Source organism: Sardina pilchardus, chromosome 22, assembly GCF_963854185.1.
Source record: "Sardina pilchardus chromosome 22, fSarPil1.1, whole genome shotgun sequence".
NCBI classification, from domain to species: Eukaryota; Metazoa; Chordata; class Actinopteri; order Clupeiformes; family Clupeidae; genus Sardina; species Sardina pilchardus.
In genome coordinates, this window is record NC_085015.1 from 6,392,174 (window position 1) to 6,410,991 (window position 18,818).

The 18,818-nt window shown below is 44.5% G+C and overlaps 1 protein-coding gene across 1 annotated transcript in view; it reads left to right on the forward strand.

Moving 5' to 3' along the window:
* Nucleotides 1-783: 783 nt before the first annotated feature.
* The window catches only part of col1a1b (collagen, type I, alpha 1b), a 29,519-nt gene continuing 11,484 nt past the window's right edge, over nt 784-18,818 (forward strand). Inside the window, exons 1-32 of the mRNA XM_062526642.1 lie at nt 784-992; nt 2,361-2,549; nt 3,078-3,097; nt 3,289-3,327; nt 4,355-4,447; nt 5,506-5,577; nt 6,529-6,573; nt 7,373-7,426; nt 8,285-8,338; nt 8,628-8,681; nt 9,002-9,055; nt 9,168-9,221; nt 9,584-9,628; nt 9,994-10,047; nt 11,128-11,172; nt 11,469-11,522; nt 11,814-11,912; nt 12,004-12,048; nt 12,414-12,512; nt 13,003-13,056; nt 13,170-13,277; nt 14,020-14,073; nt 14,578-14,676; nt 15,053-15,106; nt 15,260-15,358; nt 16,032-16,085; nt 16,349-16,402; nt 16,817-16,870; nt 17,100-17,153; nt 17,542-17,586; nt 17,778-17,876; nt 18,107-18,214. Coding sequence (XP_062382626.1) covers nt 908-992; nt 2,361-2,549; nt 3,078-3,097; nt 3,289-3,327; nt 4,355-4,447; nt 5,506-5,577; nt 6,529-6,573; nt 7,373-7,426; nt 8,285-8,338; nt 8,628-8,681; nt 9,002-9,055; nt 9,168-9,221; nt 9,584-9,628; nt 9,994-10,047; nt 11,128-11,172; nt 11,469-11,522; nt 11,814-11,912; nt 12,004-12,048; nt 12,414-12,512; nt 13,003-13,056; nt 13,170-13,277; nt 14,020-14,073; nt 14,578-14,676; nt 15,053-15,106; nt 15,260-15,358; nt 16,032-16,085; nt 16,349-16,402; nt 16,817-16,870; nt 17,100-17,153; nt 17,542-17,586; nt 17,778-17,876; nt 18,107-18,214 — 2,190 coding nt within the window. The 5' untranslated portion in view covers nt 784-907. The remainder of the gene's footprint in view (nt 993-2,360; nt 2,550-3,077; nt 3,098-3,288; nt 3,328-4,354; nt 4,448-5,505; nt 5,578-6,528; nt 6,574-7,372; nt 7,427-8,284; nt 8,339-8,627; nt 8,682-9,001; nt 9,056-9,167; nt 9,222-9,583; nt 9,629-9,993; nt 10,048-11,127; nt 11,173-11,468; nt 11,523-11,813; nt 11,913-12,003; nt 12,049-12,413; nt 12,513-13,002; nt 13,057-13,169; nt 13,278-14,019; nt 14,074-14,577; nt 14,677-15,052; nt 15,107-15,259; nt 15,359-16,031; nt 16,086-16,348; nt 16,403-16,816; nt 16,871-17,099; nt 17,154-17,541; nt 17,587-17,777; nt 17,877-18,106; nt 18,215-18,818) is intronic.

An 18,818-nucleotide genomic window follows, 5' to 3' on the forward strand; every position in this document is an offset into this window, starting at 1 on the left:
ACTGTCACTGACTTTACCCATTGATTGACAGATTAGATCGTCCTTAAAATGTACAATTTTCCTTATTAGGAAGAGGTGATTAATCTGAATGCAATTAAACCTTTTCTCGGATCTGCTGTGGCCACATGTAACAAATAACCAGATTGCCTTAAAACCAACGAAACAGTAGCGTGCGCCGACTTCACCTTTTTCTTTTCCAACTAGAAATACATCCTAAAATCTCCCTTACGGTAGATTAAGTTCGATACAAACTATCAGTTTGCACTATTAAATTCACCTGCCAACAAACAAACAATCAGAACGCAATCCCTTCAACAGAACAACCCACCAAAGTGTGTCTGACCGCATAGAGAAAAGAAATAGTGCGTAAAAGAGCAACGTTATCAACGCGTGCTATAGTTGGAAATAAACGTGCCAAAAGACCATGTCATCATTTTGTCTCATTAAATATTTAATATTAACATTACTTGAATACGACTGTGTAAAAGAACGATATCCGCAGAAAAGCGATCTTTAAAAATTGTATATCCATTGCTGCCTTTTGGATTTTTGTAGATGTGTCCATTCTTGTCTAGAAAGAATCCCCATTAGCTCTGATTTGATGTAAAAATGTCCACGTTGTGAGGAGTGCATGGAGTTGCTCGACATGTTTAAAGGCGGCCTCATGACTTGGCGAAGGAGGGACTTTTGACTTGTACATGTAGAAGTTATCTGGTACGTTCGCAGCACCTCCCCAAAACATTGGCATATAAAAGCCTAGGCCACCCGTTTGTTTAAGCAGTAGGGAGTTTCTGCTAGGGGTCTGGATTGGAGTTGTACAGACCGGACCCTACCGTGCATGATTGGTGCTGAAGAAAAAAACAGGATTCCCCTTGCCTCAAAGAGTCTACATGACTAATATTTAGTCATGTTCAGCTTTGTGGATATTCGGTTAGGGCTGTTGCTCGCCGCAACGGTACTTTTGGTGAGAGCGCAAGGAGAGGAGGACGAGAGTGAGTATATCTTTTGTTACGCGCTTTTGAAATGATGCTGAACAGAACCTAAGGAGAAACCTTTTGAGGGGAAAATGCGCTTGAAATCGGGAAAAGTGTGTTAAAGCTCCCCCCTCTCTCTCTCTCTTAACTTAAACGTGGCTTGAAAGATACGCACTTGATCAGAACTTTTTTTTTCCGTCTCCGTGTACCCTCACTTCTTTCGGCGTTACGTGATGGATTTCGCCTTTCTCTCCCCCGAGAGGCTGAGAGTGCGCCTCTGCGTGCCATTACATGTTCTGAGCGCCTGCTGCTCGTGCACGACTGGTGTCCTGGAGCGAAGGAAATTCTCGCAGCTGCAGTCAGCGTGAACGCGCTTCTCCAGGGATGCAGAAGGGATGGAGACATACCATAGATCAGGCCATTTGACAAATCACTGGACTTTTCTATTTTCTAAAGATCCTGGTCGTTTACTCTTGGAATAGAAACTGCTGTCTATAGGGAGGAAAAACTAGATCTTATTGGCCTACGTCTGTTTATCTGCTGAAGACTCATAGGCCAATATGTTTCCATAAAAACGACTTTAACATCTGGATGTCATCATCAAGGGTCTCTCTTTCAAAAAATAAAGAATAGGATTAGGATTTGACGCTTTGAATGCATACATTCTCTTATAGTTCGTTTGGAACCCCTTTTTTTGTCGGTTTTCATTTTCCTAAGTAATTTTCCCTTTTGGTGGAAATATGTCATCTGTTCTATATGGCACAGTTGAACGGAATTTCTTACGTCTGCTTTGCAACAGTCTAGACATCCCTCAGTCGCAAGTTGGAGCTGCGGCATTGTGACTCAAAATCATATTATGGTTCTGGGGCGCCATCATGCGACTGCATTTGATACTGCAAGGGTTTGTCTTAACCTATATAATTAGGCACAACTCCTCCCAACTACATGGCCTTCGTTTTTTCTCGTTTTCCGAAAAGAAACTCCAGTTATTTTCCATAGATTAGTTTACGTTATAAAAATGAAACATGCTTAATATGTATATATTTTTCCTTTATTTAAACTCTCACAATGGCTTGGCACTTAGGCTCCCTGCTCTTCATAGTGGTTTATGGTAGCCTACACAAGTAGAGGCAATGGTTGGCTTTGATCCCTGAATACCTTCGTCAGTTTGCAGCCTGTGTCGAGATTAAAATATATATTTGCTGTCTGTTTTGTTCAACTTTTACAATTTGTTTGTGATTCTTCAAGCCTGTTTCGAAATCAATTTTACGGTGATGTCATGACACTCAAAGTCATGGCATCGATGTTAGCACTCATGTTACTTACCTTTCGTGAAGGTGTGCACAGACACACAGGTGACTCACGCTTTGCTGTTGTTCTGCGCAGGCACATTCGGTAGCTGTACGTTGGACGGCCAGTTGTACAACGACAAAGATGTTTGGAAACCCGAGCCTTGCCAGATCTGCGTCTGCGACAGCGGAAGCGTTATGTGCGACGAAGTGATCTGCGAGGATACATCCGACTGCGCCAACCCAGAAATCCCCGACGGCGAATGCTGCCCCATCTGCCCAGAAGGTACTGCTGGTCGACTTCACCCGACTCCCTACCCCACCTCCCCTCCAACTCCTGCCAGCAAAACACTCCACCCAGCCCCCCACCCCCACCTCCTTCTCAGGTCGTAGACTGGCACGGCTGCCCTTCAGGTGACCCAAAGGTAGTCTGAATGGTACCTGGGAAACCTGTGAGGAAACGAGTTTAACACTCACCCTCATATACAGTACAGACGGAAAAAACATGGAACAGGGGACTTGGCAAGGATACTCCTCAAGAAGACCTGAACCAAATCCTTGGATTTTATTTGGGTCATTGTTTTTGAGCCTGGATTGAAAAAAACAAAAAGATGCCTTGGCTTGGCTTCTGATTGATTTGGCCTACCAAACTCAATCAACTTGATAATGTTTTTAGATGAGCATATCATTATTTTCTGACATGGTCTCAGATGGGAACATAGACACATTTTAAATCAATACAGTCTGAGAATGATAATGGTTGAGTTATAACTTCAAGACACTGATACTCTTTTCTTTTTCTTTTTCCCCTTAGACTCATTCCCCACCGAAGAGGTTAGTAACCATGACACCAAATATGAACTTGGAACTCTCATTAATATCTAGTAGTAACAACAACAACACACACACACACACACACACACACACACACACACACACACACACACACACACACACACACACACACACACACACACACACACACACACACACACATGCTGAATGCTTTTGTGTTTCGTTTACAGCCTGAGGTGCCAGTTGCTCCCGGAGATAAGGGTGACCCCGTAAGTTTGACTTTATGCTTCCATGTTTTAAAGCAATAAATATGTAATATACACACATACTGTATCAGATGGCTTACTATACAGTATCACGGGAGGGCCCTGTGTTAGATTCTTTATAGATGGCCTAGGGAGTGTATTGTAAAAATAATTGAATATGTGCGTTGGACTCTTGTTTGGGCTTGTATGGCTGGTTTCTGGTGTATGGATCAAACCCAGTCCTGGACTAAAAGCTTCTATGTCAGTGGAGAGTTTTATTGAAAGGTTGTTTCAGTGTAGGGCGAGGCCTACAGTAATGTTTGTAAGGGATACCAGCCCATCATGTTTATGACACTTGATAGCAATGATTTCTCAAGCCTTGCTTAATCTACATATATTCCTGGAGTAGTCCTGGACTTTTAAGCAATAAAGAGATTAATAGAAATAATTTGAATGGAAATGATCACATTTTGATGTTCGCTCTACTTGTTTACTGATTGTAAACACTAGTAGTGTAAATCATAAGTGTTCAGCAGTCGGATATATAGATTGCACTTTGTGTTACGTTGCATAATTCATGTTGTCATGATTTGAGACCTTTAACGGAAAAATATCAACATGATGATGTCATCACGCTTGCCCTAGTGACCTTTGACCTCTGTGACTTTGCAATGTAATCAACGGTGTAAAGCTAATTTATACAGAATGTAAAGAAACGGATCTGTGATGTGGCGACTATGCTTTGATTGCGCGATGGCCCATTGCATTAAGGCTGTATTACCTAGACATCCTTTATGAACAACATATCTACAGTATATATCTATCCATATCTATCTATCTATCTATCCGCGCATTATAGCAGTCTGGTTGTAGTCAACCTACGAAGGAATTGCAACAGGACGTACTGTACAGTATTTGATCGTTATCGCGAGATGAATCCCGGCTGTACAGGCCGGTGAGAGTTGACCGGTGACTGGAGTGACCGTAAGCGATGACCTAATGCGTGCCGATCCTCTTCCCTCCCCTGCTTCTCCCGGCGTCCGCTGCGCAGGGCCCTGCTGGAGATCCCGGTAACGATGGTATTCCCGGCCAGCCTGGACTCCCAGGCCCCCCAGGCCCCCCTGGACCTCCTGGCATCGGTGGAGTAAGTAGCAGAACTCTCCTCCAAAACTCTGTGTACGGGGTGTGTGTGTTAGTTTGTGTGTGTTAGTTTGTGTGTGTGTGTGTGTGTGTGTGTGTGTGTGTGTGTGTGTGTTGGTTTGTGAGTGTTAGTTTGTGTGTGTGTGTGTGTGTTAGTGTTAGTTTGTGTGTGTGTGTGTGTGTGTTAGTTTGCGTGTGTGTGTGCGTGTGTGTGTGTGTGTGTGTGTGTGTGTGTGTGTGTGTGTGTGTATGGGTGTGTGGCTGTGCACATTCAAAGCCTCAAAAGGAGGTATATCCATGTCAAAAGTGCAGTCCGTAAGTCTGGTGAATGAAAGGAAAAATGTCTCCTCTGATTGGCTCTTCTGAGTGCTGTGCTGTGTACAACTTTAAAATCCAGGAAGGAACATCCCTTCAGGTGACAGGAAGGGAGCCCTGGTCATACAGTACATAGATATGAATAACGCTATTGCCAATATTGACCTGCCTCTCAGGCGGCGGCCATTTTGGTCTTCTCAGACATGTGCTCCCGGGAGAGTTACACAGGCATGTTTCTGTGAAAACTCCCAACAACAGCCAACAGCATACTGCACACACTGAGCATGCTGATTGGTAATTCATACAACAATAGCAGTCACTCAAGACAGTAGTAATCGATAGCCGTGAGGCTAATAAAGGAGTAATAAAGGAGTAATAGTAAATCAATACAAACATGACCGCATCAGAAAAAGAAGACCATTCTTACCAATTCTCAACTCTTTTGCCAATGACAATCATGCAAACTATTATGCTTATGCATTAGTGCAACAATACGTGCAGTATTTGCAGTGGAAGCACAGCCTGTGCTGGGCTTTATACATACCAGGATTCAAGTAATATATTCATTCTTAAAAGTAATAATTCAGACTAATATCACAAGTTTGAATGCATAAAAAGCATCTTGCAGCTCATGAACATATGCTCAGGTATATAATATTGAACTGTATCATCATTCTTGTATGACTGTTTAGCTCACTCTTGTATCCAGGCTTCTGATTGTGATGCCCTGTGTGTGTTGCTCTACAGGACTTCCGTACCGCTTCCCAGATGTCCTATGGCGGAGACAAATCTAGCGGCCCCTCTGTCCCTGGCCCAATGGTAAGGACTTCACTCCCTTTGCCCGTATTTGGTATTCACAGTTAGTCTAGCTGCTGCCCATTTTCACTCAGATCAATAGCTCTAGCTCTTCCCTACTGTATGTTCTCCATTTTGTTTTGGTATTGAAAGTGACCTTTGTAGTTCACTACCAAGTGTCACCCTGTATTATTCAGGGCACTGGGGTACCAGTTGACAGTGTCCAGAATGCCTTAGTCTCACCAGCTAGCTCTTGAACCAAACTGGACTTGGTAGCTTTGTAGCGTTGTAATGTTTTGAAATGCTTTTGCCTGTTTGTTGTTGCTGCCTTGTTGTATTACAATCACCGGCCTTGACCCGTTGAACTAATGAAAGTGTTCCAGCTAGGTTTACACTGAACACTTCTCTACTATAGACAACACTGTTTACTGTTTACTTTTTTATGTCTAGTCACACTCACACTCTCAATTGTATACAGTACCAACAATTACAACCCCTTTATCTTTTAACACACTCTACTAGCCTGATAAAATAGTAAATATCAAGTCTGACTCTCTCTACTCCCCCCTCCCTCTCACACACACACACACACACACACACACACACACACACACACACGAATGCGCTGCTGTTTTTTTTCCACATCTACACAGGAAGCCCTTGAGCTATGACGAGTGTCTTTTGCCTTATGATACATGAATTTTGATCTTATCCATTCATCTCCCCCAGTCCTAATGTCACTGTGCCTTCTTCTCCTGGATTGCCATGTGTTTAACTTGTCTTTTCAATCTCCCAACCCACCCCCCCTCTCCCTCTCTCTTCCTCTCTCTCCCTCTCTATCTCCCACCCTCCCTCTCTCTCTCTCCCTCTCTCTATCTCCCTCTCTCTCTCTCCCTGTTTTCCCCTCTCTCTCTCTCTCCCTCTCCACCCATCTCTCTCTCCCCCTTGTTTTCCCCTCTGTCTCCCTCTTCATAGGGCCCAATGGGTCCCCGTGGACCTCCAGGACCCAGCGGATCCTCCGTAAGTGTGTTCTTCTTCTTCCTTCTGATGCAATGTATTGGCCTGCTTCACGCAGCGGCCCATCTATCAGTTATCAGTTATTTAAAGCGCCCTGCTTCATCTCTGATTCAGATAAGAAGTGGCGAAGGCTCACCAAATAAGGCCTTAGGCATTCATGGTGCATCGACGTGATGAATAAGATGTGTTTGGCTGCTGTGGCAAACTTGTGTATAATAGTAAGACAGACCAAACAAATATCTGTCAGTTTGTTTAGCACTTAAGGGCTGGAAACCCATTGGAAATCGGACGTTTCGATGGGAAGACTCAGCTAAGAGTAAACAGACATCAGTGTAGCAGGCGGGATTAGAGTAATAGTTTTTACATAAAACAGGATGCTGAGTAGAGAGTTTAGTTCCGGGATAGCACAGCGAACAGCAACACTATGCAGTGAGTTATTCTTGTTTTATAGCCTGTCCTCTAGATTATTTGTTTTGTGCCGTGTCTATAAAAAAAAAAAAACATTTTGTGTCCATCCTAACTACAAGCAAGAGGACAGTGGGAGAAGTTAAGAAGTCAAAATCATACGCTGGGATCGATTTAGCTATTCAGACAGACACCACTTGCTGGGGCTGGTCAATATTTCTGAGATACCTCTGAGATATTCCTGAGCAAATAATTTCTGTCCAGACCCTTTCCAGCCAGTTAGACGCACAGAGGGGTCTCACAAGCATTGCCTCTAATTGATCAGTGATTAGTGATGATATTGATCAGTGATGACATTGATGGCTGATTGATCTGTGATCACCTTTCTCCTCCTCAGGGACCTCAGGGTTTCACTGGACCCCCTGGTGAGCCCGGCGAGCCTGGTGCACCTGTGAGTATCATCGTTTACCTGTCCTCAACTTACCTGGTCCCACCTTACCTTGATTAACCTACACATTACCTGTCCTCAACTTACCTGGTCCCACCTAGCCTTGATTAACCTACACATTACCTGTCCTCAACTTACCAGGTCCCACCTAACCTTGATTAACCTACACATTACCTGTCCTTAACTTACCTGGTCCCATCTAACCTTGATTAACCTGCACATTACCTGTATATGCACTTATATTACCTAGACTTACATTACCTTATCTAACATTACTTAGACTTACATTATCTAAACTGGCATTAACTAGACTTACATTACATTATCTAACATTACCTAGAGTTACTGGTACATTATTTAAACTGGCATTACCCAGACTTACATTACCTTATCTCACATTACCTAGACTCACATTATCTAAACTTGCATTACTCAGACTTACATTAGCTTACAGTATATCACATTACACAGACTTTCATTATCTAAACTGGCATTACCTGACTCATAGTACCTGTTCTCACCCAACGGTTTCTTACCTTACCTATACTGACATTACCTGCCCTCACAGTCCCTTACTTACTTTAGTGACCCAGATTTACTTGATTTGCAATTACTCTAACATCACTTCCTGTTTTAAACCCTCCCCCGACACACAGACACACACTGAGGTAGTTTATCTCAGTCTTACAGTCACACAATCTTATTCTCTTCCTATCTTTCTATTTAACATCATTTATCATACTATGGCTTAATGTACATGTTTGAAGAGCCCTGTCGGCATAGACGCTCACTCAAGTCTCACCTGAGTCTCACCTGAGTCACCGCTCTGTCTCACCTGAGTCTCACCTCTCTGTCTCACAGGGTCCCATGGGTCCTCGCGGCCCTGGCGGTCCTCACGGCAAGAACGGAGATGATGTAAGTCACACACCTGCTCTGTCTTGTACAGGTCAACCTTTTATCACAGACCTTTGGTCACCTATGGCACATGCATATCTTAATACTGAACGTGTTGGTTAGATATGGCCTTAGTAACCTTATGGCCTTGTCTTTATGAAACAAGTCATTTTATTCTGCTGTTGTAGCACTTGTAATAGCTTGGTGATACAGTCATGAAGCCCAGTCAGAGAGAAATGTCATGCGGCTTGTAATGTGGGTTAAATGTTTATTTGTTTGTTTGTTTGTTTGTTTGTTTGTTTGTGTTTAGGGTGAGGCTGGCAAGGCTGGTCGCCCCGGTGAGCGCGGTCCCGCTGGTCCTCAGGTGAGCATCACACATGAGCGACCAATCAAAATAGATCATTCCTCTCTTCTGTCAGTACTGGACAGACACTCACGTACACACACACACACACACACACACACACATTGGACACACTCTCACTCGCACACCTCAGTTTCTTCACCATTCATCATCATCATCATCATCATCATGTGCACACACAGTTCCTCATGTCTGTTGGATGATAGCTCGTACTACCATCAGTAAAAACTACATTCAAAATGGCTGCCCTGTAACGTCTGTGAGGACGTATGATGGCCCTGTCCTGAGTTGTTCTCTTCCCTCTTCTCTCCTCTCCTCAGGGTGCTCGTGGATTCCCAGGAACCCCCGGACTCCCCGGAATCAAGGGACACAGAGTAAGTCCAGATATGACGCCATAATCACACTGCTGACCTTTCCCAGTAAAGGTCACGACCCAGACACTTTGACCCTTTGACCTCTGTCTGACCTTGTCTTGTCTTTCCCCAGGGATTCCCCGGTCTTGATGGAGCCAAGGGAGACGCTGGCATGGCTGGACCTAAGGTATAATTCCGACTCCAGCAAAATGAGCAACATTATCATTTAACATTATTATGAATAGTGATAAATTAGTGAAAATTTCACCAAGAAGTGCCGAGGATAAATCAAAGGAGGGTGTGCATTACATAGCAACTGGACAGTATCTGAGTGCAAATGTGTCATTCTACAGTGGAGTTCGGAGAAACTAAGTGAACAGTGCTAACTGATGAACAAGACAATCCCAAAGAGCCTGTGTGAAATGCTTTGGGGCTGAAATACACGGGGTTATCCATGTAACTCATGTGACTGTGTGTTTGTGTGTGTGTTTGTGTCTGTGTGTGTGTGTGTGTGTGTGTGTGTCTGTATGTGTGTGTTTTGTGATTTAGGGAGAGGGTGGTTCCGCTGGTGACAATGGAGCTGCTGGTGCCATGGTAAGCTTCTCATCCTCCCTCTCTCTCTCTTTCTCTCTCTTCCTCTCTCTAACTCTCTCTCACTCTCTCTCTTTCTCTCTCTTCCTCTCTCTAACTCTCTCTCTCTCTCTCTCTCTCTCTCACGCACCCTATTTCTATATGTGTCTCTCTCTCTCTATCTCTCTCTCTCGCTCTCTCTCACACCCTATTTCTATATGTGTCTCTCTCTCTTTCTCTCTCTCTCTCTCTCTCTATCTCTCTCTCTGTCTCTCTCTATCTCTCTCTCTCTCTCTCTCACACCCTATCTTTATATGTCTCTCTCTGATTCCCGTTTCTCTGTGTCCACCTGACTCTGACCCGTGTGTGTTTCTTGTCCCTCCCTCCAGGGACCACGCGGTATGCCCGGCGAGAGAGGCCGCCCAGGACCCCCTGGCCCTGCTGTAAGTCCAATTACCCACAATCCTCTTTCCATGATCACACACACACACACACACACACACAACTTCCAAAACTTCTCAAGGACACACATGTAGCATTTCATAAGCAGCTACGGCATGTTAAGCATGTCTGAGGGTGGGTGGCATATCTTTGAATCCATTACAAGCAAGACACACTATATTTAGGGATTTCGAGTGTATTTGGAGATTATACAGTACATGGAGATATCACAAGACATATTACTGCTGAATCTTTTGAGAATAGATATGTATGTTGCAGGTGATGCCTAATACAGGTAATCTGATTCTGCAGGCTGAGCTGAGCGTGTTGTGTCTCGTTCAGTCAGTGTGTGCCTCCATGCGTGTGGAGTAGCTGTAAAGTAGACCTCGTGCTGTGGAGAGTGATACCTCACTCTTGTGAACACTGAGACAGATGCAGTTTCCAATCCGCCTCATGCACTGTAAAGGGAGATACTTAGGCATGCTCAGCACCGGCCAGTCAAATCATCTGGCTGTTTTGACTGAGTTATGTGCGTATGTGAGTAGTACATGTGCAGTGTTGTGTATATATGTAATAAACTTGACAACATACACTGACATAACTTAACTCATAACTTAACTCAGTTGAAGCAGCACTGTGACGTGCTAATGCTGAGCTTGGTATTTTTTTTGTTTTAAAAAAAAGAGGTGTACTATAAACCTCATGAGTAGTTTATTACATGTAATTGCGCTTTTGGACGATGAGGAGAATGTTAGAGGAAGAATTTGTCAAAGCTTTTATCTCTTATCAATTAAGTGGACATATCTGGAGAACTTGAACAAGATTGTTCAGCCCATGCACTGTGATCGTTAGCTTAGTGTGGTAAGATGTAGCAAAAGCTTCTGAGGTCACTTCCTGTAGAACAGGAAGACAAAGCGCCTACTCCTCGATATGCCTTAGATGTACTATCATGTTAATTAAGGCATAACCTCTCATCTCTATTTTCTTTTTGGTGCTTACACCTTGCCACATTGTTGTATTGCATTACAGCTCCTCATTTAAACATGTGTTAATTTGTTTGTTTGTTTGTTTATTTGTTGTAGGGTGCTCGTGGTAATGATGGCAATGGTGGTGCTGGTGGACCCCCTGTGAGTAAACATCAACAACAAGCAACACAATAACACAATAACACAGCCAGTAAACAGCTCGGCAGTAGAAGCCCAATGAAACTCTAGCCATTTTCCTGAGCTTGAACCATTCTTATGATTCTATTGCATAGCAATATAGCATAATGGCTAACAGCTATATGGTGCAGCTACTAGTCATCTAGTTTGAGTAGTTTATCTGAGATGAATGTGCATGTTTCCTCATACAGTATCATATTCTAGTTGCTGTTGGTTTCAGCGTTTTAATTTATTTTTTTTATTTTATTTCATTATTATAGGGACCTACTGGCCCTTCAGGACCCCCAGGATTCCCTGGATCTGCTGGAGCTAAGGTAAGGTTACACTCACACACACACACACACACACACACACACACACACACACACACACACACACACCTTTTATCCTACATTTGGATTTATCCTAAAATAAAGACATTTGTGTATATATGCCGCTTCCCCCACCATAAACTCTATTTGAAGCACCTGTTCACTTCATACACACACATACACTCACACAGTCACACACACACACACAGTCACACACACACACATACACACACACACACACACACACACACACACACACACACACACACTAATGCCTCTCTTGTGGCCCTGCAGGGAGAGACTGGCCCCGGAGGCAGCCGTGGTTCTGAGGGACCCGCCGGTTCTCGTGGTGAGCCCGGTAACCCCGGACCCGCTGGTGCATCTGGACCCGCTGTAAGTCCCACTCGGAGCTGACCTTTAACCTTTGACCTTTTGACCTTGACCCGTTCTAAATGCGATAACCTTCCTCCCCTCTGTCCAACAGGGTAACCCCGGATCTGATGGTGGCCCCGGAGCCAAGGGTGCAACTGTAAGTGTTATTGTTATTCATTCATTTTTGGTGTAATCTGTGTTATTATTATGTATTTTTAATTATTGACTTTTTCATTGGCAATTCAACCGAGAGGACTCTTCTAGCATTGATCCAGCTGTTATCAAACCATTATGAATTATGAATGACATGAACAAATTCCACCAGCCTGGCTGTGTGGTCATTAAAATCATTAAAATCAATATAAAAATCAAAATAAGACCGTCCACATGTTGAATGCCCCCCTGGCATCAGCGTTGTGTTTATAACCATTAGAATGTTAGGATGAGCTGTGCTCTGTACTGTATGCCTTTTATGCCTATTCTGATGAGCTGTGCTCCTCCGCTCCTGTGCGCCCCCTACAGGGTTCCCCTGGTATTGCTGGTGCCCCTGGCTTCCCCGGACCCCGCGGACCCGCAGGAGGAGCAGGAGCTGGTGGTGCCCCTGGCCCCAAGGGTAACAACGTGAGTATCACCCCCCAAGTGCCCCCATCTGCCCTGTTCTGTCACCCCTCACCTCCCCGCTCCCCCGTTCTATCACCCCTAATGCCCCATCCAACCTGTTATATCACCCGACCTCCCCATCATCTGTTCTGTCACCCCTGACACCCCCATCCACCCTGTTCTATCACCCCTGACACCCCCATCCACCCTGTTCTATCACCCCTAACGCCCCATCCAACCTGTTATATCAACCCGCAACTCTCTACCCCCCTGTTCTGCACCTCCCTGTTCATAGCTATCTAGCCGTACTAAAGAAGTTATGGTAAATGGACATGATTTGTATGTGTGTGTGTGTGTTTGAACTGAAGCTAAACTGGTTGGCTACTGTATGTTCTGTCCTGATAGGGTGATGTGTGTGTGTGTGTGTGTGTGTGTGTGTGTGTGTGTGTGTGTGTGTGTGTGTTTGAACTGAAGCTAAACCGGTTGGCTACTGTATGTTCTGTCCTTATAGGGTGATGTCGGTGCCCCCGGTAACAAGGGAGAGGCTGGACCCAAGGGAGAGCCTGTGAGTATATATATATACATATTATTCACCTTTGACCTCACTTCCGTTGACCTTCATTTGACCTTAATACGACCTTCTCGTGACCTCTCGGCTTCTCCATCCACTCACTCCAGGGCCCAGCTGGATCTCAGGGACCTGCTGGCCCCTCCGGTGAGGAGGGCAAGAGAGGTGCTCGTGGTGAGCCTGGTGGTGCTGGACCTGTGGGAGCCCCTGGATCCCGTGTAAGTAGACGCACCCCCCCCCCCCCCCCATCTCCCTATCACCTCCTCTATCACATAGTGACCCCGTGTACCCTAAAAACACATACTGTACAGCTTGCTCACCCTGTATATCAGTGGTTCTCTGGTGGTGGTACGCGGACTCTCTGTTTTGGTACTCTGAGAGTCTCCAAGATGCTTTAGTTCATGAAAACAAACTATCCCTTCAAATGATATAAAAATATCTAAAATGAAAAAGTATTACATTTAAACAAACAAAACAATGCAAAACAGTATGTACAATGTAAAATATATCTAAATTGGCCTACGTTACTGTATTTTAATAATGGTGGTACTTGGAGAGCCAGTTGTTCTCTGAGATGGTAAGTTTGAGAACCACTGCTGTATATGGTTTGTTTCGTTTTTGTTTTTTTGTTTTGTTCTGTTACTGTACCTTGGCTACTTCCATAGACCTAATCCCTTCAATCATTTAGCATCTAATTGGATTTGATGTGTCCTGGTAACTAAAATATAAATGACTCACTTTAACTGGTGATAAGCTATTGGTTGTGAATTATATCTGTTTATTTCAAATGATTAATTGCTGCATTGAGTGGTTAATTAGTTAATTAATTGATTGGCTGATTGATTGATTGATTGATTGGTTGATTGGTTGATTGGTTGATTGGTTGATTGGTTGATTGGTTGATTGATTAATTGATTGAGTTGATGATTGAGAATTAATGATGTATGTTGCTCCCCACAGGGTGGTCCTGGTGCTCGTGGTTTCCCTGGTGCTGATGGAACTGGTGGACCTAAGGTAAGCTCAGCTGACCACCCAGATCCATAGAGACATGGATGGATAGAACTGATTGCTCATTGGTGGAATGATTTTACCCATCGATCCCATTGGTCTTTGGTGATTTTAGTGCCATTCCCACAAATCAGTCAGCTAGTGTTAATAGTTTGAGGAGTGCACACACACACACACACACACACACACACACACACACACACACACACACACACACACACACACATACACACACAGACAGACACACACACACACACACACACACACACACACAGACAGACACACACACACACACACACACACACACACACACACACAGACACACAGACACATTAGGCAGCTGTGCTTTGTGGTCTTACTGCCACTGACAGAGGCGAAGGGAGGGAGCTGTCCAGGGTCCTGAATGAGCTCACCTTGTTTTTGTGCTTTACTGAGGCCTTCATCAGGCTTCCAGTGTCTTTTAAATGACCTGTATCTGACCCCCATCTCTCTCCCTCTCTGTGTGTCTAGGGAGGTCCTGGTGAGCGTGGCAACCCCGGCTCCATGGGTGCCAAGGGAGCAACTGGTGAGCCCGGTCGTCCCGGAGAGCCTGGCATGCCCGGATCCAAGGTGAGGGAGACATCACTTGACCTCTGACCTGATAGATTTCTCCTTGCCCATACATCTCTCTCTATCTCTCTCTCTCTCCCTCCCTCTTATTGTGTCCTTTTTCTCACGCTGTGCACCTTCACAGCTATCTGTCTATCTATCTATCTATCTATCTATCTATCTGTCTGTCTATCTATCTATCTATCAGCTATTCTGTCTTGTTACTTTGCCTTTCTTCCTCCCATCTTATCACAGTCGGCCTATTCTCTTCATCTCTCTTCTATTCATCTACGTATCCACGATTGCTGCTGTACATCTCTGCCGACTGTTTCTTGTTCCTGTCTTGTGTGCTGTAATCAGCGTGCTTTAACATCTGTGTCCTCCCTCTGCCCTAAAGGGTATGACTGGTAGCCCTGGTGCCCCCGGACCCGATGGCAAGTCTGGCGCCTCTGTAAGTACAAACAAACAGTCACCATAGCAACTCACATTGAGAACAATGGAATGGTACAATAACATAACAGCTTCCTGATAACGTCTAATGCCTAATGCTGCTGACACCCTCGCCTATCTGACGCTCATGTTTCGCTGTCCTTCTCTCTGATAGGGAGCCCCAGGACAAGATGGCCGTGCTGGACCCCCTGGCCCCTCTGGATCCAGAGGTCAGCCTGGTGTGATGGGATTCCCCGGCCCCAAGGGACCCGGAGTAAGTCCCTCCATCTCACACATTTCACACAGCACTGTTATTAGAAAGCAGTTTTAAAAAATAAATCGCTCCACACCTTGATCTGAACTATGCTGTTTTAAAGTAAGAACAGTACTCCACACCTTGATCTGAACTATGCTGTTTTAAAGTAAGAACAGTACTCCACACCTTGATCTGAACTATACTGTGTTTAAGTAAGAACAGTACTCCACACCTTGATCTGAACTATGCTGTTTTAAAGTAAGAACAGTACTCCACACCTTGATCTGAACTATGCTGTGTTAAAGTAAGAACAGTACTCCACACCTTGATCTGAACTATACTGTTTTAATGTAAGAACAGTACTCAACACCTCTTGTGAACTTTTTTTTAATCGCCCATGTGGGATTGAGAGATTGAAGATTGAAAGTAAACCATTAAGTTTGTTTCAATGTAATTGGCAACAACATGTATGTGCCATGGCATTCTTAGTGTATAGCAATCTGGGTCATTGCTATTAATAAACTAAAGTTAATAAATTAAAGGAATATTTATGTATTATTTAAAATTACTATTATTTAAACTGTTTAGTATTAATATGCTTATGTTAATATAGCTTACCATACTCTCTGTAGTACGAACATGTAATGGCCCAGGACCCAGGTCTTAACCTTTGACCTCTGGTTTTCCACAGGGTGAGGGTGGCAAGGCTGGAGAGAAGGGACCTGCTGGAGCTGTCGGTGCTGTTGTAAGTGTCGTATTTCCATTCCCTTGGAACTAGCGTGACCGAATAATGTTGTAATGATACTGTAATTCCTGAATTGAAGTCAAAGCTAAATGAATAAATGTAAATGTTCCATTACCTGAACTATCCTCGCCGCAATATTTAAGGTACACATGTTGAGTGTCACTGTGCCAGCGTCTGTCAGTTATTCAAGCATAAGAGATTTGCTTTATTGCCATTGGCATGATAGGTCAAAGTAAAATATTGTGCTTTGTTTTTCTTTCAAGGGTGCTCCTGGCAAAGATGGTGATGTTGGCGCTCCTGGCGCCCCTGGCCCCGCTGTAAGTACACTTCCTGTTTCGACGCTCGCTATTGGACATGCCACGGGCATTGTCTCCGATAGCAACTACTGTAGTACATTTATCCAAACTATTGCTACTACTGCATCTCAAGTTATACCACGTCTGAACTATCTCTGACTCTCAAATTGAGAGGCGTTTTTGTACGCCAAACCTTCTTATAAATGGTGCATCAAAATACCTGAAATAATGTAATACACACATGAACTCACATTTCACATATTCAAATTAAACAAACAAGCTATCAACATTAATAATGAATTATTAATAGTGTTAAAAATCAGGATAGGAGCCAAGGAACTGTTTAATATTAAATCAGTATCACTTGAATGAACTAAAGCACTCTTCCTCCAACAATTTTGCTGATGTCACTTCCTGTTTCCTGTTGTTCCACAGGGACCTGCTGGAGAGAAGGGTGAGGGAGGACCTGCAGGCCCACCTGGATTCCAGGTAGATGCAATGCACACACACACACACACACACACACACACACACACACACACACACACACACACACACACACACACACACACACACACACACACACACACACACACACACACACACACACCCCTTCATAATACAAAACTTTCTCACATACTCAACCTGTTGTTTGTGAAATGCATACTGTAAGTTGTTTACTCACTAACTAAGTGTTCCCTCTTGTTGTATTTTATAGGGTCTGCCTGGAACTCAGGGAAGCAGTGGTGAACCTGGCAAGGCCGGTGATCAGGTGAGTTGTCCAATAGCAGAGCTAACTCTCTCTCTCTCTCTCTCTCTCTCTCTCTCTCTCTCTCTCTCTCTCTCTCTCTCTCTCTCTCTCCCCCCACACACACACATAACTTTGTCAAAATCACCAGCTATCACACACACAGAACCCTCACAGCAGAGCTCACACACTTCATTTATCACACACCACACTTGCACAAGTGCTAGCCATCAGCAATCAGTCACACACACACACACACACACACACACACACACACACACACACACACACACACGCCTGCTGGTCATCCTTTATGGAATCTGCCATGCTAGCTGGGCTCTTATCCCATGCATTGCATTTGTCTTAATCATTAGCCGTATGTGCTAACTCTCTTCCTCTTCTCCTGACACAGGGTATGCCCGGTGAGGCTGGACCCAGCGGTCCTTCTGGACCAAGAGTAAGTAAAAAGAAAAGAAAAGAATGAAGAAATAAAAAATACATCACATCACCCCCCAAAGTGATCTTGTTATAGTGTAGTAATGATATGCATGTGACAAATAGAACTCCTTGTATCCTTGTATCCTGCTGGGAATGACATTCTTCCATGCTATTGCTAACAGGGGGCATTGTGTCTACTTTCTTCCCCAGGGCGACAGAGGCTTCCCTGGAGAGCGCGGTGCCAACGGCCCTACTGGCCCTGCTGGTGCCCGTGGAGCTCCTGGCAGCCCAGGTTCTGATGGTGCTAAGGTACGTTGACAGAAGAAAAGGAAAAAGAAAAAAACATGGAAGGTTAATGTGGAAATATTTAGACATTTTGTATAATGGCTATCAAAGACTCAAGTAAATGCAGAATCTTACCAAAATAATGAAAAAAAAAAAGCTGTGACATCTTCACCTCCTTCTTGTATTTTGTGGCTATATTGGTTGCCCGCTAACTGCCCTTGTTGCCCCCCCCCCCCCCCCCCATCTCTCTGTAGGGTGAGGCTGGTGCTGGTGGTGCCCCAGGTGCTGGTGGCCCCCCAGGACTGCAGGGAATGCCCGGAGAGCGCGGTGCTGGCGGTATGCCCGGACTCAGAGGAGAGAGGGTGAGCATGTGTGCCAGCAACACACAACCAAGGGGTCATCCCTACTGTATATTCCCCCTGGGTCCTAGGTTCCCAAGTTCTCCCCAAATTGGTCATAATACATACCGGGGAACATAGGACCCTTTTTTTGGGAAAAGCGGGGGCATAGGACCCTTTTTAAAATAAAAAAAGGGTCCTATGTTCCCTGGTCCCATACAAAGTGGGGAAAATAGGTACACTCCCCACAACCAAGGGTTGACCACCACCACTAATGGTGGTGACGTGGTTAGGGACGGGCGTACCAAGGGGCTAACGTTCACCCCTGCTACTGCGTATAGGCAGATTTTAGAAGGAGAGCACATCCCTCACCAAAATGGGACAAAAATTGCAGTTATTCCATTGTTTTTCTGAAGTAAAGTGCAATACAACAATATTTTGTCCAAAGTATTGCATGTCTGCATTCACAGGGCAGTACAATGCAGCACTATCTAGTCGAATGCACTTTTGTCAATATTTTTGCCAAATAATGCCTCCAAAACGGCCTTTGATACTCAGAAAGCTGCTGTGTTTGACTCTTGAAGTGGTGCAGTTACTTTTTTGGAAGGGATAGGCAAGTGGGAGGGAC